The sequence below is a fragment of the Penicillium vulpinum genome (genome assembly GCF_028829585.1).
Source record: "Penicillium vulpinum strain IBT 29486 chromosome Unknown utg000003l_segment0_segment0, whole genome shotgun sequence".
Lineage (NCBI taxonomy): Eukaryota > Fungi > Ascomycota > Eurotiomycetes > Eurotiales > Aspergillaceae > Penicillium > Penicillium vulpinum.
This window is the reverse complement of record NW_026643243.1, coordinates 7264186-7284663: the sequence shown is the minus strand read 5'-3', so window position 1 is coordinate 7284663 and position 20478 is coordinate 7264186. Positions and strand designations below refer to the sequence as shown.

The 20478-nt window shown below is 48.5% G+C and overlaps 9 protein-coding genes across 9 annotated transcripts; 1 reads left to right on the top strand and 8 right to left on the bottom strand.

Moving 5' to 3' along the window:
* Positions 1–875: 875 nt before the first annotated feature.
* On the bottom strand, positions 876–1923 carry N7479_007793 (uncharacterized protein; the record flags this gene model as incomplete). The annotated part of the gene is made up of 2 exons (XM_057255487.1): positions 876–1648; positions 1716–1923. The coding sequence occupies 2 exons, from the start codon at positions 1921–1923 to the stop codon at positions 876–878; spliced, it is 981 nt and encodes a 326-aa protein (XP_057109349.1).
* A 359-nt stretch (positions 1924–2282) lies between these two features.
* Positions 2283–5113, bottom strand: sey1 (dynamin-like GTPase SEY1; the record flags this gene model as incomplete). The annotated part of the gene is made up of 4 exons (XM_057255486.1): positions 2283–2581; positions 2639–4383; positions 4443–4892; positions 4965–5113. 4 exons carry the CDS (start codon positions 5111–5113, stop codon positions 2283–2285), a joined length of 2643 nt encoding a protein of 880 aa, XP_057109348.1.
* Positions 5114–5680: 567 nt separating this feature from the next.
* On the bottom strand, positions 5681–8004 carry N7479_007791 (uncharacterized protein; the record flags this gene model as incomplete). Its single annotated transcript, XM_057255485.1, has 3 exons — positions 5681–7551; positions 7606–7878; positions 7935–8004. 3 exons carry the CDS (start codon positions 8002–8004, stop codon positions 5681–5683), a joined length of 2214 nt encoding a protein of 737 aa, XP_057109347.1.
* A 539-nt stretch (positions 8005–8543) lies between these two features.
* Positions 8544–9642, bottom strand: N7479_007790 (SGNH/GDSL hydrolase family protein; the record flags this gene model as incomplete). The annotated part of the gene is made up of 5 exons (XM_057255484.1): positions 8544–8747; positions 8795–9050; positions 9108–9354; positions 9407–9489; positions 9545–9642. 5 exons carry the CDS (start codon positions 9640–9642, stop codon positions 8544–8546), a joined length of 888 nt encoding a protein of 295 aa, XP_057109346.1.
* Positions 9643–11468: 1826 nt separating this feature from the next.
* N7479_007789 (translation elongation factor Tu) lies at positions 11469–13043 on the bottom strand (the record flags this gene model as incomplete). Its single annotated transcript, XM_057255483.1, has 5 exons — positions 11469–11650; positions 11718–12403; positions 12464–12726; positions 12796–12824; positions 12881–13043. 5 exons carry the CDS (start codon positions 13041–13043, stop codon positions 11469–11471), a joined length of 1323 nt encoding a protein of 440 aa, XP_057109345.1.
* A 507-nt stretch (positions 13044–13550) lies between these two features.
* Positions 13551–14240, bottom strand: N7479_007788 (putative translation initiation factor IF3; the record flags this gene model as incomplete). Its single annotated transcript, XM_057255482.1, has 1 exon — positions 13551–14240. The coding sequence occupies one exon, from the start codon at positions 14238–14240 to the stop codon at positions 13551–13553; it is 690 nt and encodes a 229-aa protein (XP_057109344.1).
* A 640-nt stretch (positions 14241–14880) lies between these two features.
* On the top strand, positions 14881–16667 carry N7479_007787 (guanosine diphosphatase; the record flags this gene model as incomplete). Its single annotated transcript, XM_057255481.1, has 3 exons — positions 14881–15145; positions 15198–16557; positions 16610–16667. The coding sequence occupies 3 exons, from the start codon at positions 14881–14883 to the stop codon at positions 16665–16667; spliced, it is 1683 nt and encodes a 560-aa protein (XP_057109343.1).
* Positions 16668–17057: 390 nt separating this feature from the next.
* On the bottom strand, positions 17058–17772 carry N7479_007786 (NOPCHAP1/New4 family protein; the record flags this gene model as incomplete). The annotated part of the gene is made up of 2 exons (XM_057255480.1): positions 17058–17264; positions 17320–17772. 2 exons carry the CDS (start codon positions 17770–17772, stop codon positions 17058–17060), a joined length of 660 nt encoding a protein of 219 aa, XP_057109342.1.
* A 491-nt stretch (positions 17773–18263) lies between these two features.
* N7479_007785 (uncharacterized protein) lies at positions 18264–20425 on the bottom strand (the record flags this gene model as incomplete). The annotated part of the gene is made up of 3 exons (XM_057255479.1): positions 18264–18413; positions 18466–20118; positions 20198–20425. The coding sequence occupies 3 exons, from the start codon at positions 20423–20425 to the stop codon at positions 18264–18266; spliced, it is 2031 nt and encodes a 676-aa protein (XP_057109341.1).
* Positions 20426–20478: the final 53 nt, after the last annotated feature.

Sequence of the window (20478 nt, the reverse complement as noted above, 5' to 3'; positions counted from 1 at the left end):
GATAATTCCAGGAGCCATCGAATAAATGCTCTCTGTTTGGCTTTTTAGCAGGAAATTTGTCAAGCACTCCATTGTGGGTGAGTGGCCGTGGTGCAGGTTGATAGTAAATATAGAGCCCTAGAACCAGGAGGACGCAGGGCAAAAGAGCCGCCACCCGCTTTATTGTGGCCGGCATACGAAGTACCTCCAATGAGAAAAATAAATGTAAATTTTGGATGGTGGCAGAAGGCCTCGCCTATAAAAGACAAAGATGAGAGTACTACTCCATAGTAGTAAAACTAGCCAGGATCTTGGCGTTAGCCTTAGTCTATTGGATGTGGCTAAGCGTCGTAGTTGGTCATATTTAAAGGGGTCCATAACATACGAAAGATTGTGTATATGGCTGAGTTTTCTGGTGTTCGGGACATGATTTCAGCTCTTTCGTATTCAACTGGATTTAAGAATTCATCTGTGCAATAACACAATGAAGCCGTGCGCTTCCGAAGCAAAAAGGGGAAAAGTGGGTCATATAGAGTGATATTTGGCCTTATAATTTAGGTGTCTGTTTGTGTTGAGGTCAAATTGCGGTTAATGGGGGATTTATATGATGTTGAGATATTTCCCAGACAATAGCTCGGGTTATGTAGTCAAGAGCAATCCCACGCTTCCTGTTGATAAGGCATGTAATTTCCTGAATTGTATTCCACTTGGTTTCAAAGAAGTCCGCAGTCCATCATAATGAATTTTTGGACTATCTACTTCCAAGAATCTATACACCTCCCCCTGCGATATTCCTAACTTGAAGCATCAGACATGAGATATTTTGATAAAAATATGAGTAAATATAGGTAGATAAACTCAAATTACCTTGGATGAATGCTTCTCATTATCGATAGCTAGAAAATAGCCATGCAGTTAGGCGGACTAGACACTCCCCGGGAGCAGTTCAACGGACTACTCGAGATAAAGAAACTCCAACGACCTAAACGCTTGCACGTTGCAGCCAGCTCCTCCAAGTCAAACATCTCTCCAATAGGAATACCCCACCCAGCCAGAAGATGATGATGCAAATCAAACTCAGCGTTCAGAGGCGGGTAAACCTCGAAGCTAACAGCATCGGAGGCAACAGCCGCAAAGTGATTATCCCATATAAACCGCAGCACCCGCTCGCTTTGTTCGATTCCAGCATGCCGCGGCATTCCCTGCTGACTATAAGTCATCCGATCTTCGGCGGACATCCGCTCCCACGTCCCAGGCAAGCCAACCCGCAAGAAAAAGATATCGCCCTTCTGGAATTTAATGTTGCATTCGCGCGCGATTTCCTGCACTTCATCCAATGAGATCATCTGTTGACTCAGTGCATTTATGCTGACGCCCTTCTTCTCCGCATACGAGACATAGTCGATTAGCACGCCGCGGCCAGCAATGCCCTTCTTTGCCCAAAATCCGATGCCAATCCGCGATGAGTTCTCATCTAGAATTTCTTCTGCGGTCGTGCCACCATAGAAGAGGCGTCGGTCTTGGTCCTCTGGAATTGGGGCTGGCGCATTGTGATGTCGGAGGCCGTCCCACTGGGAGGACTGTTGTGGGTTGAAGTGGTACTCGTCGTCGAAGGCGATACCCTCAGCAACCCATTTGACACGGTGCTCAAATTGTTTGCGGCCGAACCCTGGTTTCTCGAGTTGTGAGTCTTGTGGCTTTTTATTTTATTTGACAGTAAGGTGCCCTGGTTTTACCTGGTGGACTCAGATTCTCCATGTTCCAATTTAAGCATACCCGCTCGCCGGTTTGGATTTGTGTCTGCGCGGCATGAGCAACTAGCTCGGGAGTTAGAAGACGGAGCATCCCCAGCCCTTCTTCTTCTGACCCTGCGGTCCCAGGCCAAAACCGACGCTTGTCTGGGAGATCATCGAATGTTTCTGGGAGATTGGGAATGCCAGACATGGTTCTGGGTAGTGGTGATCGAAGACGCAGATTAAACAACTTCAAAAGCTAGAGTAATATCGGACCATACCCCTCACCTCGGAGGAAGTCCGGTCCCTTGACGTGAGTATGACCCCCGCAGATAAGAACTTGCCAATTTTGTACATTATGAACATATATAAACCGACGCGCACTGACTATATTCATCGTCCATTGTGTCTCCCATATTTGCCCTTGATATGAGTTCGGTGTATATCCTTCTCCTATCTCCTGTTCTACCCAAAGAGATTGTTGTAAAAAAAACTCATGTTGTATGCATATAGAAGCTACAGAAAGTAAAGTACAGGATGATCGCCAGAAACGCACAGCAAGCAAACAGATTACATGTCATCCAGGTCGTCATTAGCATTTGACCCACCCTTTTGCATATCTGACAATTCATACTCTTCCTTTCGGCCCGAAGACCCAGCATGCGCCCCGGCCGACATAGCAATCGCCTGGCGGCCAGTATCGGAGGATTCGAGGAACTCGCGTAGGCGGCGCTTGCCTTCTACCAGAGCTTGCTGGGAGGCGGCCTCGGTCATCTTCAGCATGGGACCCCACAGGTTGAGCTGATAGGTGATGTATGCGGCAATGGCACACACAAATAGGAGGATAAAGTAAGCCGGGTTGCGCAGGACTGAAGGGAACGTTAGCATACATGCAAAAATTAAAGATTCCATGAATGAAAACTTACCAGCCCAGATTTCGTTCCAGCCGAGAGCCAGCAACAAACCGTAGAAATACAAGGGCACCTGTGTCATACCGCCGATGGCACTCCGCTTGGCCTCTACGTAGACGCCATCCGCGGTTTTCTTAAATCGTACAGTGAGTTCTTGGCGCTTCGTATCGCTAAGAATTGTCATTTCTTCCTCCAAACTCTTGCCCTCGTGTTCATCAACACCCCCGATGGGGGCCAGATCCTCCTCGTCCGCAGATGTTGCAGTGCTTGGAGTGTGCCCAATCCATCGGTCAAGTGGAGGCGGGGCACCAGTTCTTTCCAGGCGGAAACGAGACAGAAGAGGAATCAGTGTCAAGGTAGACTCGCGAGCGCGGGTGTAAATGCCCTCAATGTCATCGGTTGGGCGCCAGATGCGTGGCACACCGGCTTCGTCATAGCGGAACTTGTCTTCAAAGTTCTCCCGAAGCTTGAGAAGCAAGTTGCCCTCGATCATCTCCTCTTCAATTTTGGCGTGGAGAACACCCCAAGACTTACGACGCAGTCGCCAAAGGCCAACATCGACCTCATCAATGCTAGCATCGAAGCTGCTCGCACGGTCCGTGAATCTCCGCTCAGCATCAAGAACAGTCTCTTCAAATAAGTTCCAGATTCGATCCCAGAAGCCCTTCTCGGTAGGCTTCTCTCCATTCTCGGGGGCACCGCCGCCAGCTCTTCCAGACCCGAGAGCATTGAACTCAAGGCCCACAGATTCACCCAGACGAGATTGAACCCACCGCTCGACACGGGTGGCCAGCCGTCTCATTTCATCGCGGCGCAGTCGAGCACTGACCTCGTCCAATTCTTTCTTATACAAAGATAATTCTTGCTTGTAGTTACTCCAAGAAGCTCCATCTACCAATGTGGAGCGAGCGACCTCCTCGAACTTCTCCAACGAAGACTGGGCCTCCTTGGTGACGATTTCGGCAAAGTCGTAGCTCCCGCCTCTTTTCTGGCCATCCTTCACAGCACCACTGACCGAATCACCGAAGTCGCGAATTCCAGACTTGTGGGCTGCTGACAGCTGGCCGTGGAAAAGTGCCTTGAGGCGGGTATCGACCTTGTTCTGAAGCTCGGCGCTTTTCCGTTGGTAAACACCTTTGTGGTATCGGCTGGCTTCCGTCTCAAAGCTTTTTAGGGTCTTGACACGCGCAGCGCGCATGGCAACACCAAGTCCCCCTAGGACCTCGGGCTCACCAAGACGCACAGACTCCGCCTGTTTATCTTCAAAAGCGACGATAGCCTCATCGAAGCCTATCATTACCTCGCGCAAAATTTCGTCACAACGGAATTGCGCAAGCAACTCCTGCTGTGTGGGCAAATCCAAGTCCTTATTGTTGACGATTTGATCCCAAATTCCCTCCGCATAATGTGAGAATCCGTCGGCTGGGATGCGCCGATGGTACTCAGGTAGGAAAACTCCTCCCTCGGAAAACTCGCCCTTAAGCGCATCCCTCTTTAGGTCTCGGTGGCCTTCGCGGAAACGCAGGCCAAGCTTCTTTGCCTCCGTCACGAACTGGTCAGGCTGATAATTCTTGTGTGGCAGTCCGTAGAATTGGAAATCAAAGTAGTCATGAATCGTCGACTTCTCCAAGCCCGCGGGTTTCGATATAGTGTCCCAAAGACGAGAGAGGTCTTCCAATAACGTCTTCTGCAAGTTCTTAAGTGGTGTGTTGCCGATGAAATCACGAATGACGAAGAATAGGAGGGACCGGTGGGTGGTACTATAGAGAGATTAGCACCCAAAGCGCATAGAGAATGAGACGACGAAAAGGATACATACTGCTTATCCTTCAGGAACAATTGCAAGTTAACCTCAAACACGGTCTTCAACAACCCCATATTGGCTCCCTGATACAGCCCCACTTGGTGTTCCCAGATGTTGACAATGAGGACCTCACTCGTCGCAAGCGCAAACAGCGCACTCTTGCGCTCGAAGTCCTGGTCCTCTCCTCTCTCACGACCGTCAGTTCCCTCCACGTCCATGACCAAGATGTTATCAGCCATGCGCTCCGCTGCGGCAGCTTCGCCCTGTTTCTTGTTCTTTGACAGCCAGATACCCTTGGTTGTTTGCCTTCTCTCCAGCTCGGACATCACAGAGAACTCGGTGCCGAACAGGTGATTAAGCAGTGTGGACTTTCCGGTGGATTGCGAACCAAACACGGAGATGAGATGGTAATTGAAACCAGCCGACGTGACATTTTCAAGGGACAAATATTTGGACAGGTTGGGACTATAGTGATGCGATCAGTATTCTGGTCTTATTCCTAGTCGAATGAACCATGGCAGAGGGAGGTGGCCATACTTGAACTCCTTATCCCCATCAATCACCTGCACGCCGTGCTCATAGGATGCAGCATCGCCTTCGGCGCCGATCGAAGCAAAGTGACCATTTGAGAGGATCGATGGCGCAGTTGGGCTCCTTTCCAACCCCGAGGGGCGTCGTTCCGTCATGTTTATGTTCCTCTGCTCTGTGTATGTTTGGGGAGAGGGGAGGTGTTGTGGCAAGAGTGAGTTGACGAAGCGAAGATATACTAAGAAGATCTAGATGCCCATGTAACTGGAAAAAGCAACAGACTAGTCAAATGGGAAAATGGGAGGATTTCAGGGATCACACGGTCGTTTCCAACACGGGTTCATTGAGATGATCACTCCCGAGGGAGGTCGACCAGGGGACAATAGTCTTACATAAACCCCTTTATCCCCGGCAACGTCACTTCTAAACCACTCTAGATTTGATTTCTTGTTTTTGTTTTTAATCTATTGTATTTATATTTTAGGAATATATAGGATATTTTGATCTCATTTCTTAATGGTATTGACACTGCAGGATCTGACCGTTGACTGGTAATAATCCATATATCCATCCACCTGGGCAGTGACCCCTTTCTACGGTCATGCAATCACATGATAGAAATTGCATTTATTTCAACTGAATATATATAGCGTCAACCGTCCGAATTTACAGCTTGTACAGATTTCATACCGTTAAGTAAAGTCACAAGAGTACCTAGATATAGATTATGGTGGTGGCACACCATCTGACCAGTTCAAATTCCAGCCCTGATCAAGTCCAAGGTCAAGACTGTGGTTTGGCCACATATACTGCCCAAAATCATCGAACAGTCCACTAAACGCGTTGAACTCCAAACCAGGATATGAGTTTGTCGCTGTTTCACCCCTCGACAGCCATGACTCGTCTGGATATTCAGGCGCCATCGTGGGTACGAGTGAAGCACTATTCAAGGCATCAGTGTTGGTACTTGGTGCACTTTCAAGGTCAGACATCGGCGGCGTATAGAGCTGGCTAGGACATTGTTCCGAGCAACTAGCCTCCATCCCCATTGTGCCTGGTACTACTGATGCATGCTCCTTGCTTTGAGGGCCCTTGGAGAACTTTGTTCCTGCACCGACGGTAATAGTACCAAAATAGGGCACTGTAATTTTGCAGCTCGAAATACAGCTCCAATCTTGCTTGCAATCTTTGGTTTTGTAGACAGCTCCGAGGATGCCTGCGGACTCAGCAGCAACTGAGCCTCCTAGCTCTGTTGCCGCCTGACGAAGGATCTCGATGACTTTCATTACTATATCCCAGTCTTGTTCGTCTTGCTCTTTGCTGTGATCTGGACACTCATCAGAATAGCCTTGCAGGTGGATTATCAAAAGAAGACATAGCGTGAAGGCCATGAAATCGATCATTTTGCATAGATAGGGTTTAGTGGTGGATCGAAGGACCTTGTATAGAACGAGTCCTTCTCTTGCTGATTGAATGGCGATCGTGTGGCAGGGACGGAACTGAGGCTCATGGGGAGATTGCAACATCAAGGGGAGGTGGAGAAAAGCACGCAGTAGCTTGAGCATGAATTGCAACGGGATTCTCTCAACGTAATGTTCCAGTTTCTCATAGTGGCAAGGCTCTGGGGCTTGGAAGTGACTTGGCATAGATTTCCAAGCATCCTGCAGCTCTTGATCCAATTGCAATGTTGCTGCAAGAGTCATCTTGGAAGGATCCTGGTTGCGGTCAACCATGTGTCCCGTGATAATGCCAATGCGCAACAAGTATTCCTCAGGAGCTGATATGTCTGAACTGAGACGCTGCTCCGTCTGTGGCAAAAAGAACTCATCGGTGATACCATAAGGCAGACCAAGAATCAAACTCAGCAATCGATCTGATGTTGCCAGGGAACACCATATTTTCAAGCGCCTTTGATAGAAAGAATCTCTTGGCCTTGGAACCTTGGTGGATAGATGCATTCCGGCCAAATGGGCAAACTCGATTGCCCGACGAATCACCAGCCAAGCCTTCCGGAGCCTACCATCAGTCATATGGGCCCTTTGGAGCAACATCTGACATTCTATACCGGGTAAGGTAGCCGCGAAGTCGTCATCGCGGACAATTAAACGATCCACCATCTCAATACATTGGTCATAGAACCTTTGAGGTTCAAATGGCACGGTCAAAGTACTAGAGTCAAATTCAGATGGGGCATGGATCGCACTGATACACAGACACATGAGTGCCTTGGCGACTTCAGCGGGAGCGGCTAGAGTATCGCGATAATTTTCGTTAAAAACGAGTCTGTCGGCATGTCGATCGAACAGCTCTGGGAAAGAATCGTGCCACAGGAACCAATGGTAGGACACGTTGATTATCTTATTCATATCCTCCACAGGAGGAAGGAGAGACATGAGTTCTGCACGCACTGTTTCGGCCTTTGGCGACATGTCCTGAACACCGGCAAATTTATCATTATTCGACGGGTCCTCTTTGCGGCTCACGAGATAATTGTCAAACAGTTGTAGTACCGGCGCATTACAAATCTGTTCTCCGGATGGGCCTAGTTCGTCTGACTCAGTAGCCAGTGGTCTTGGATGGGATTTTATACTGTCCGCTAGGTAACGTCAGTCAGGCGACATAAGTACACACGCATCTGGGAGATACCAACATTGATTTGTCACATGGCGCTCACGAGGTGGAGTGCTAGAGTCCTGTTGGTCTAGTCGCTTGGTCAACCCCTCCACAAGGTTTTCTAGGTGCGCGACTCGCTCGCGGAGACTGTATGGTTGTTCGCCCTGTTGAGAGTTCCGCTGGTAGCCGGATAACGGAGGAGTCATAGCCGTATGTTCTTGATCAACACATTTCATCCCTCTAGACCGACACTCATTGCAAACTGCCGGGCGGTTGGGATGGAATGTGCACCGAATCTTGCGTCGTCGACCTACAGTTGAACGCTATTAGCGAAGACACATCAAATATCTATTCTTTGACTCATACACTCTGTGCAACTTCTAGTCCCCTTTCTCATCCTCTTTCGTGGCGGTTCTTGATCTGTCCAGGATTCCATCTTAACCCGTATAGCAAGAACACAAGAATAAGGCCATATGCCCAATGATGTTGTGTTGCTAAATAAGTTGATCAGATCAGTGGCTGTTGTAGATTGTGCAGCATCATCCTTGGGTGGGAATAACCTTCGGAATAAGACAAGATGTCAGAGAAAGGGGCACAATAGCTAGCTCTGAAAGGTCGAAAGGGCAAAATAATCCTTGAGTTCAAATTAGTTCCACGTAAGCTTAAACAAAAGAACGTAGGAATACAAAAGAAGTTGACACTTCAATAGTTAGCTCTCATAGATGTTCGTCCGTCAAGTTCGGCCGAATCTTGGAAGTGGTGTGATATTTATCACGGGCCAATCAGATACAATAAACTGTTTCCGTTAAGTCCGTCTATTATACGGAGTCTACGGAGTACAGTATCTCTACTCCATATACATGTACCATTTATAAGGTTGTATTAAAGATTCCTCATAATTCCATCTATTCTTTGATCTGATTTTTGATATCCCCTTGTAATTTACCTCTATCCATCTCGATCCGCTCAATCAGTCTACCAAGCACCGAGAGGCTGCAAGTACTGTATCATATCCGCTGCCTGTAGTTTATGGTAGTTCTGCCCGGGATGATAATGATTCCACCAAATACAGGAAGTTCCATTTTCATTGAAACAAGTGGCATTCGGGAATCCATATGTCTGGGGATCGTCCAGGATCTTCGGCATGAAGGACCAGGTATCGTAAAGAACGATAGTAGTCTAGGTCAGTTAGTTTTGTGAAAAAAGCGTAAAAGATCACCACGTACGTCAGTGTAAGTTGACTTGAAGTCATTAATCATTGATTCAAGGCCATTATTGTAAGCCTTCACCCATGTAGCGTATGTCTTGACAGCTTCCGGTCCCTCTTTGATGATCATAGGACTCCGATCCGTAGGCGGGACATTGAGGAAAAGGAACTTTCGCCCACCAGATGCATATATTTTTTCAACGAGAGATCGGTACTGGGCCATTAATTTTGGCACAAGTACACTAGGTTGGGTATTTTGATGACCCCAGCCGATACTACAAAATGAAAAATATTAGAACACAACCAAAAACCGGGGTATTAAGGCGCGATACTCATTGATTCCAATCCAGAACCCAAACACCGCATTATCTGAAGACCACGGCGCAGATATAGGCTTCTTGCTATATGCCAACTCGAAGTCCCGGACTTGCGATGTCACATCCTTAACCTTAGTATCGACAATAGAATTGTCGATTGTCGCTCCTCCAACGGCAAAGTTGTAGCTAAGTACCGGTGAGGCATTGTATAGAGTGGTCAGGTATCCGACCCAATTAGTACCACCGCTCGTTGTACCAGCCCCTAATTGACTTCATGAGTGTCTTAGCCACTTGTTCAGGTGAATATTGCTCACCTAGTGTGGGGTTTCCCATCGGGTTTGTGGTAGATGGCTGTGTGCCATCGACAGTGAACTCAGTCTGGGTGTAGGAATCCCCGCTGTGTAGATCTTTCAGCTACTTTCCGATCAATTAATACAAAGATGATATCTTACAACGTAAAAAGGTAAGTCGGTGCGTCTCGAGGTTTCAAGGGCGTCGCAGCAACTGTCCCATCACCAGTCACAGGAGCAAGATCATCGAGATTCTTCATGGTGGTATAGGATATGTGTAATGCCGAGTTTGTAGTCTGGGAAAATAACAAAAGCTTCAGGAACCTTCACTACACACGCGCGCATGGCCTTTCCTATATATAGTATTAGCCCTCGCTTCCGTTTATCCGGTATTGTTTGTGGAGTTCTTCTCAATATATCTAATATAGTCATCCTTTAATTGTGTTTCTCCGTTTCTCCGGGTTAGTTTGCGGTGTTTTGAGGTTACCACTGGATAGCAATGACACCACCAATAAAAATGAACTGCGTAAACAGACGCGGTCTGATAATCTATCGTGGATTGATTGTTGTATGAACTATGTATGGATGATCTAGAAGGTCTAATAATGATAGGAACCTATCGCTATGTGGAACATCGCTATGTGGAACTAGACGATCCAATGAGATCTCTTAACACTTACGCTTATAATTGCTATAATGCGCGTCCTAAAAATTTACCAGGAAGTTCCTGTTCAGAGGTGCACATCTTAGTGGTGAAAACTATCTGTGGTTTGGTCAAGAATATTCCAAGGTTGTAAAGGTCAGCCCAGATTTCTGAACTAAAGATCTTGAATGTTCGACGTGCGGAGTATAACGTATACTCCTTAGTTATGGCCCCCGCCTTCCCGTATCGGATGAGACAAGTCCGTGATACTAGACTAATACTAGTGTAGCGCTATTTCGGAGAGGATTGAGGCCACCAAACATACGGAGACTAATACATGGGGGAAAGACAGTATCTTATTACGATAATTTAGCATTTTATTCCTCCATTTTGGGCGAATTTCGGCAAAATCAAGCTAGCGTAGCACTGTAGATGTAGTAGATGCTGCAAGGTGCTGCAGGCCAAGGCGCCACAACACCGTACATCAGCACCGAAATCTTTGTAGTACTGCATGTACCCTTGGAGCGCTGGTCAACTTGTCGATGTTTAACTGTATATAGTGTCGATAGTAGCGAGTGGCTAGAATTGGATTTTTTTTTAAGAGAAGTTGAGAATAGTGGCTTCAAGTTCGCGCGCCAGACAATCTATAAATCCGAGCCGAGCCGAGCCGACGGTTAGTAGTTTCTATTCAAAGTAAGACTACTCCGTATAGTACATACGTATGTAGTATGTACGGCGTTTTTCAAACATGGCGAACGACGTGACATCCTGCTCCATTGTATAGTCTCGCATATTAATCCAGCACTTGTTGAGACTGCTGGTGAAGCCTGAGGCTGTTTATGTCATTCACATGAACACACATAGCTGTACTATTGTTTGCTGTGCATACATATGCAATAAAGCTTAGCCCCAATATGTAGTAAACAATATACTACGACTCCATACACAGGCCGAGAAAGCTTGCTAATCCAGTGGGCACTAAAAAGGGAAGCCGTACAGGTGCATTGCAGTGATTGGATTGATGTCTATGCCTGACCTCGCCTATCATATTTGAAAATTGGTAGCGTATTCTTAAACGATAACGAGAGGCTATGTAGCTTCTAGGTTCGTCCATCTTATGGAATAGACCGAATGAAGGTATGCTATACACATTGACTTGAACTTGGACTGGAATTATATATGAGCCTAGGAAAATTTGGTCTGAATACATTTTCACGGGAGTGGAGAGATGAAAGAAGATCTGACTACATCTCCAAGACAGTAGAGGTACATGAACAAGATTCAAGCGAAAACTCCGGTTTACCCCCGGATCCCTCGTGCTGATCGATGATTCCCGCGCTGTGGAATAAAAGGTGCCAAAACAAACAAGATGTTAAAGAAAAGGGGTTCATAATACAAGGGTCAGACAGTTCACCTGCCTGACCATGGGTGTGGGCAGACCATTTACTCGACGACACGAGTAATCAGACCAGTCGCGACGGTGCGGCCACCCTCGCGGATATTGAAGCGCTGACCGGGCTCGGCAGCAACAGGGTGGTGGGTCTTCAGGACCATCTCAACGTTGTCACCGGGTTGGACACGTCTGGCCATGTCGCCATCGGGGAAGCTGAGATCACCAGCCTCATCTAGAGCATAATTAGCACCGCTTATAGCAATTGTATATCAAATCAGATCGGTAGGAATTGAACTTACCAGCAGTGCGGATGTATACTTGGGGACGGTAGTTGGCACCGAAACCAGTACGGCGACCACCCTCAGCCTCGGTCAAAACGTACATGGACACGAGGAACTTGTTGTTGGCCTTGGTGGTGTTAGGGGCAGCAACGACCATGCCACGGCGGATGTCCTCACGGCGGATACCACGGAGCAGGAGACCGGAGTTGTCACCAGCACGGGACTCGTCACAGGACTTCTTGAAGGTCTCAATATCGGTAACCTTGGTCTTGATGGGGTTGCCGGAGTCGGTGGCACCGACAATCTCAACCTCAGTATCCTTCTTCAGGAGACCACGCTCAACACGGCCAGAGACAACAGTACCACGACCAGGGATAGAGAAGACTTCCTCAACGGACATAAGGAAAGGCTTATCCAGATCACGCTCGGGGGTCGGGATCCAAGTGTCGACAGCCTTCATGAGCTTATCAATCTGCTCAGTACCAATGTCGGGGCGGCGGTCCTCTAAAGCGCAGAGGGCAGAGCCGAAGATAATAGGGGTCTCCTCGCCCTCGAATCCGTAAGAGGAGAGCAGCTCACGCATCTCGAGCTCGACGAGCTCAAGCATCTCAGGGTCATCAACGGCATCGACCTTGTTAACGAACACAACAATCTTCTGAACACCGACCTGACGGGCAAGCAGCAAGTGCTCACGGGTCTGGGGCCTATTGCGTGATTTGCGTCAGCACACTCTTCAAACTAGCTTTCTAGACTGGAGGCCGTACATCTGACCGTCGGAGGCTGCCACGACGACAATGGCACCATCCATGTTGGCGGCACCAGTGATCATGTTCTTAATGTAATCGGCGTGACCGGGGCAGTCAACGTGGGCATAGTGACGGTCCTCAGTCGCGAACTCGATGTGGGCGGTCGAGATGGTAATACCACGCTTGCGCTCCTCAGGGGCCTTGTCAATGGAGGCATAGTCGAGGAAGTTGGCGAGACCCTTGGAGGCCTGGTTCTTGGTGATGGCAGCAGTCAGGGTGGTCTATGGGTGTATGGGTTAGGTTCGATGTGCGGATGGCGGAGATATCGGAACAAGTCGCGAACAACCTACCTTGCCGTGATCGACGTGACCAATGGTACCTGAGAAATAACTTTTAGCATGGAGACGAGTAATGCGCCGGCGACAAGGGTCTTACCAATGTTCACGTGGGGCTTGTTACGCTCGAAAGCAGTAGCCAATCCACGGGCAGCCACCTTGTTGCTGAAGACATGGTGGACAGGGTTGACAGTAGTCGGACGCAGCAGGGAGGACCGGCTGGTGCGCGCCAGAAGGTTCAATGAACGGGAGATGGTCGACATCTTGGTTCAATCGAAACAGAAACGATGGAACAAGAACAAAAAGGAAAGATTGAACAGATGGAGTAAGGATGGGAGAGAAGGAGCCCAGATCAACACCAAATTTTTTAGTAACATGGCTTCCGGGAATCCTCCAGGGCAGCTTAGTCATCAGCCAATCACGGGTCTCGAGTTACGGGCAGTAGGTAGGTACATACTCCGTACATAACTAGATAATAGACACAAGGATAATGAAACATGATTTTAACAATTTTTTGGGGGTCATTCTGTGTGGTAATTGTACCTCGATGCGAAGGGTTCCAAAGCTTTTAGGTCTCCAGCTACTCCCAACTCACGTATTATGTATGTAGATAGGAGTGAACCAGATATCACCATGTATGTAGGGACCAACCCATTTGACTCTTGAATATATTATGTATTTAATGTAGTCTAACAGTGATAAGAGCACTACACAACCACAACATTGGACACTTGAATGCCATATAATATACATGTAACCAGTACTCTGCGCTAAGTATTCTTCTGCGCGGTAATCCTGAGTTGCTTACCCAGTTCACCCTCCATTGCCTTGGTCTGAGTTCCACCGGCCTCTCTGATTGTGTCCAACACACTTTGCATGACCTGTTTGATCTCATCCACAGTGGGATTGCGCTTGCGCTTTTTGGTGGTCAAGAGGATTTCCACTCTGCGGCCTTTCTCCAAAAAGGTCGAGAGTTGTTTCAGCCGGTGAGACAGGTCATGGGCATCGATTGCCCAATTCAGCTCAATTTGTTTCAATGTAACCTTAGTTGAGCGAGCTGACTTTGCTTTGGCTTTTTCATGTGCTCGCACTTCTTTCTTATTGTAGACCTTGCAAACTGGTGGGTTGTTATGGTCGCCTTCTTGCACCTGGAGAAGAAAGAATTCGGCGTGGTCGAAGCTTTCAAGAACATCCTCTAGTCTAGTTGGAGGATCGAGGTCGCCCTCATCGTTCACAACTTGGACAAATGACGCACGGATAGCTTCGTTTATCGGTGGTTTTTCGACGGGTGGTCGGTATTCTCGAAGCTTTAGGCAGTGGGATTGCTGAAAAAATCGAGTCTGGGTGGCATCCTGTAGAGGCTTGAATAGATGAATGCCAACTCTGGAGGCACGAACGGGGGTGATGAATATCTGGCGTAGGGCCTGAGCAGATGATATGAGACTGCGTGTGTGGTTCATGTTGTCGGCCGGTAGCGTAAAATGCAGTAGGAGCTGTAGAATGCCGGCAAGCTCGCCAGGGATGACAAGTACAGTGTTTGATCGTGGATTACAAAATACAGAGGGAATTCCGTGTTGGATTGAACAGTCCATGGGCCGCTAAATATGGGGAACTCAAATACGACTGAATGCAAACACAACAAACATTAGTAAACCACCCAGCCCCGGCCCCGGGGAGGACCTACATACCATAGATGCTTCCGGCCAATTCATGATGCCAGTATTGTATTTTGCTCTATTTTTAGAAATGTCCCTCTTACACTTAGAGTAGAAGAGAAAGATTTATGAAATCTTAATCATCATTCCTAGTAGGTCGTACCTGATCTAAGAAGTTCTCCCTGTGCATCCATGCATGCATTCAACGCCACCTGCGCCACAACCATGAAACCTTGAATCTCCTTTCTCTCCTGACAATTTTCCCTCTTTACATCAATCCACTTTTTTCTTCCTAGCCTGGCTTGGTGCTTTTGGAGGACATCGGGATCAATGGTTGCTTAATTGTTTCATTCTTCCTTTTAACCCCGTACGATCGTTCAGCCATTCTTGCGCCTGTGACAAACGCCACCTGTCACAGCACCCTTATAATTCGGCAACTGCTCGAATGTCGACTGGAATCGACAATCAAAACCATAACAGCAAATCTGACTACATAGATTTGGCCACCAGGCACCGCTCCATCTCCCGCAGCGACGGATCGACTATCTCGCAGTCTATCAAATCCAGTCAATCCTCCGACCAAAAACCCGTCAACATGGCACAGACCCAGAGATCGCGTTACTTGAAGACGGGGGCAATTATTGCCTTCATTTTTATGGCCCTGGTGTGGCTCTCACCGTCCCAGCCGAGTGCCTCAAGTCTTACCAACGGTTGGTGTTCCCCTTGCGCGCACTGTTGTTCGCAAAACTGATTATTTGGTAGAGCAACCACCTTCAAGCAGTAGCGCGTCCACTTCAACAAGATGCACCAAGCCATTTGATTCGTCCAAGCCTCTTATTCAGTACGCTCTTATGATCGATGCCGGCAGTACTGGGTCTCGGATTCATGTATATCGATTCAACAATTGCGGCCCTACCCCGGAACTTGAGAACGAGGTGTTCGAACAAACGAAAAAGAAGGAGGGAGGCTCTGGTCTCAGCTCTTTTAGAGAGGATGCCGAGGGTGCAGCTATGAGTCTGGACCCTCTTATGGAGGTCGCTGTGAAGTCGGTTCCTGAGGAGTACAGGTCCTGCTCTCCGGTTGCCGTCAAGGCTACGGCCGGACTTCGTCTTCTAGGTCCTGAAATGAGCGATAAGATTTTGGAGGCCGTTAGACACCGACTGGAGACCGCTTACCCCTTTCCGGTTGTCTCCCGGGAGAAGGGCGGTGTCCAGATCATGGATGGTTCGGACGAAGGTGTCTACGCCTGGATTACAACCAATTATCTGTTGGGTAAGATCGGTGGCCCAGATGAGACTCCCACGGCGGCTATCTTTGACCTTGGTGGCGGTTCCACTCAAATTGTCTTCCAGCCTACCTTCGAGCAGAGCAAGGCTGGTGGTATGCCGGAGCATCTCGCCGCTGGCGACCACAAGTATGACCTCAAGTTCGGTGGCCGCCAATTCGAGCTGTACCAGCACTCTCATCTAGGATATGGCCTCATGTCTGCCCGCGAGGCTATGAACACCATGGTCGTAGAGGCGATGCTAGCTCAGAGCCCCAATGACCTGGCTTGGCTTGAACAGCCCATCTCCAACCCCTGCATTGCCCCTGGAATGAATAAGGTGGTCAAAGTCAAGTTCCCCGCTGATCATCCCCTGGCGTCTACAACCAAGGTGACCATGGTTGGCCCGAAGGATAAGTCTATGGCCCCCCAGTGCCGTGGTATCGCTGAGAAGATTTTGAAGAAGAACGGCGAATGCAAGCTTGCGCCCTGTTCTTTCAACGGTGTGCACCAGCCCTCTCTTGCGAAGACTTTCGCAAGAGAGGACGTATACATCTTCTCTTATTTCTTCGACCGCACTGCTCCTCTTGGCATGCCGGAATCTTTCACTCTAGATGAGCTTAATCAGCTAACCTCCACCGTTTGTGCTGGCGAAAGCGAATGGAAGGGCTTTGAGGGTGTTAAGTTCGAGAGTGAGGACAACGCGCTCGTGCAACTTCGGGATCGTCCGGATTGGTGTATGGACCTGAGCTTCATGATGGGTCTCCTGCACACGGGCTATGAAATGCCTTTGTCCCGCGAGGTCAAGATTGCCAAGAAAATCAAGAACAACGAGCTGGGCTGGTGTCTTGGTGCGAGGTTAGTTTATTCTTTCCCCTCGCTTTCTAATCGGTATACTAACCTGCTACAGCTTGCCTCTCCTGAGTCAGGAATCTGGCTGGACTTGCCGCATCAAACAAGTGATCTAAACAACGAGACGGCGAAACGCAAAATTATCACTTTTTAATAATGTCATTCGGTCATCGTGTATGATGGGTTCATGCATATATATAGAGATTCGCGATATTCTCGTGTTTTGTTTTACTGTTTTTACTCCTACCATGCTTGTTATCTAGACTTGATTTCTGATGAGGTGCATACATATGTAGGTAGGGAATGAATGTATGGGTGTTTTTGTGTATGTGATTGGTTCAGAGCCACTTCTGGGATGGGAAAAAAGCAAAGCATTAATCGCTACCTAAATGATAACACGGAGCCTATATCAAGCCAGTAGTAAATCGTCATAATTAAATCAAGACCACACATTTCAATCAAAAATGTCCTGAATAATGCAATCCACCACCAAATCAAGCAAGTATCTACTCAGCCATCTCCTGGATAGACGGCTTATCTGTATCTGCTTTCTTACTCTTTCCCCCCATAAGCTTCCCAATTATATCCGAGTCATTCATCTCCTGGGGGTTCTTCCCAGCCCCAGTGGCACCCTTAGACTCTTCATCATCGCTCTTCTCATCACTCGAAGAATCACTATCGCGTTTCTCTTCCAAAACCCCAAGACCAAGATCCTAAACCCCGTTAGCAAACCCCACGAAAAAGATCAAGCACAACAATAAACCTTACCATCTCAATATACTGTCCCCCATTCTCGTCCGCATTATCAAGAACCAAATCCCCAGCCTTCCCAGCTTCAATCTGCCTCTGTAAATCTTCATTTGCATCCTTTATCTTTGGCAAGAACGCGGTAAGCCGCGACAAGATTTCTGAATCGCCTTTCATGCGATGTATGCGCGGTTTCGGGCGGCCGGCGATGTGCGGTAGTGAGGAGGGATCAGAGGCATGTGCGTGGACACTCGACTCTCTGGTACCATTCATTTCTTGATCGGAGTGTTGTTCGTCTTCCCCTTCGCTCTCACTGTCATCCTCTGAAGATGAGCCTGAGGAGGAGGTTGGGTCGGAGTCGGATGATTGAACAGAGTTGGTGCGCTGTCGACGAGGCACAGTGCGGTCTGTTAGTAGGCTTTGTGTAGATGGCTTGCCTGCAGTAGCCTCAGATCTTGTCGTTGCTTTTGACATGTTCTAGGTGTTTGAAGGTATGTGGTTTGCTAGGAGTCGCAGAGATTTCGCAGAGATTGTGATGCGTTGATGTTGGTTTGAAGGTTGAAAGAGACCCTCGCAAGATATTTGGAGTTAATGTTATATGGCTCAATGTGATCTCAGTGTTCGATACCCGCGGGTGTTGTCTGTGTCTTGGAAGAATGGAAGTTGGCGAATGTGGTTGGAGGTCGAGCATTTTCAACTTTTTTGGGTGGAGAACTGATAACGGATAAGCTTATCGGCTATCGATATGGATGGATTGGACTACATACATACATAGGTATATCGAGACCCCCGCCTGGGCATTCATATGATCTACGTAAGGGTTGAGGCCATTTCAATTGAGTTTAGGCCGCATTAGGAGTACAAATAATAGATGGTGAGATTCAAATGGTTATAGTCTCTCTAGTCATACATGTTATTATTACAGAGTAGTTAAAAAAAAAGCAAGTCGATACACAAAAGCCTCCCTAGTCTTTTTTATACATGGCAAAACACCTGCGTAAAAGATCATCGACTCCTGTTCCTTCTGCGACTGCGACTTCGTCGCCGATTCGGGCTTCTTCGTCTACTAGGGCTCCTTCGGCGACTAGGGGTTCGTCGACGAGGTCGGCGATCAGCTGTATCCTTATCCTTATTCTTTTCTTTCTCCTTTTCTTTTTCTGCGCCAACCTCAATATCGCCCTCTTTTGCCAGAGTCAGATCCTTCTCTCGTTCAGATACAGGTTTGTAACGGTCAATATCAGCTAACCGGGGTCGCTGTTCACGCTCTCGCTCTCGCTCTGGAGATCGGACCCGACGGCGGGGTGACTTGCTCCGATTGCTGGTGGACGGCACGTAGCGGTCAATATCTAGAGTAGGAGAAGGTGAGCGACGCCGAGACCGAGATCGCCGGCGAGTAGATCGAGCACGAGGACGCGAGTGTGAGTGGCTGCGAGAACGTCGGCGCACGGGTGAGCGAGAAGGCCGACTGCGCCGAGGGCGATAATTGTCATGATCTCGGTCACGGTTGCGGCTGCGGTCTCGGTCACGGTCTTTAGACCGCGATCGATCCCGTATTCTATCTCTATCGCGGCCAGCACTGCGGTCTCGGTCACGCCGGCCGACGGATCGACTACGGCTGCGACGGCCTGGTCTGTAGCTTCCACCGCCTCGGTCATCCCGGAAATCACGATAGCCACGGCGCGCATCCATATCACGATCTCGAGACCTCACAGAAGCATCCCGGGACCGTTCATGTCGACGATCTGTGTCATAACGGGATGTGCGCCGTCGGCGCGAGCGACTCCGGGTTCGATCGCGTGTCAAATGTCGGGACCGATCGCCACGGTCTGCAAGTGAACCGCGCCTTGCGTCAGCATCTCGGGATAGGCTAGCCGCTCTAGTAGATGTGTTGGAAAATCTGGAATCGTTTGCACCCTTTGCAGGTCCCAATGTCGATCCTGGCGGTTTCAATCCATTTTCAATAGCCTCGGCCTCTTCAAAGTCAAACTCGGGCTTCTGTCGAGCCTTGGCTGCGAGTTCTTCGCCTTCTTTCAAGAGCATTTGCAAAGCAGCCTCCTCAAGTGACTTCTCGTCGACAAGGGGCACTAACACAGGAGTTGGATCATTAGATGTAGATGACTTGTCATGTTTTGAATCCCGGGGCCAAGGGGATAAACCACGGTCAGAGCGATAGGCTGGAGAGCGATCACGGAAACGGTCTCTATCTCGAGTTCGACTGCGGTCGCGGTCCCAGCCTCGATATCGCTCCCTATCTTCTCGCCTTCGGCGCTCATATCTTTCATCTCGCTCTCGTTCTCGCTGCTCATCGAGAGTTCGTTGCTCTTCACGTTGGCGTTCACGATCAGCTCGTCTCTGTTCATCAATTTCCTTTCTTCGGGCCCGGTCTTCCTCGTCTTTCTGACGTTCAAGTTCGCGCTTCTTTTTGCGTTCTTCGTCTCTGAGACGTTTTTCCTCTTCCTCAATCTCCCTCTGTTTGCGTTCCTCTTCGCGCCACACGTTTTCCCGCTCCTCCCGCTGGGCGTTGACGTAGGCTTCGTAATCTGCATCGGTTTTGTTTCCTAGCTGTAGTTCACAGGTGGCAACTTCCTCCCCAACGTCCTGGCATCGTATCTCACGAACCGATTCGAGGATAAAATCAAGATGTTTGGATGCTAATTGGTCGATGGAGTCCTCTACGCTCTTGTAGACATCACCACGGTCCACCGCGCCCTCAATGAGTGTCGCTGCTTTCCCTCTCTCGCGGGACAGCAGTGCCGGCTCTCGATCGATCTCTGATTCTGCAAGTGCGACCAACTTGTTGGTAAAATCGGTTCGAAGTTCCTGTTCGGATAGGGTTAGCAGGACGCAGAAAAACATATAAATAATCTGTAGCAAGCACTGTCTCAGGAGACTCTCATACCCCGTCATTAAATTCAGCCCATATTTGTTTGCGAACACTATCAAAGCCACCCTTCTTCTTGAATGAATGTAGGAGTTTGTCAATGACTGCATGTTGCGCCGCAGATAAGGGAAGGTCATCGGTTTTGAACTTCTTGCGCTTCAGGCTCTCAATGTCAATAGAGCGTTTAGATGTAGAATGGACATCCTCTATTACCGGAGAATTGTCCATTTTCTCATCAGAAGCCATAGTAACACCACAAGAGAGAGATTCAAAGTACCGCGAGCGATAACCGATAACAT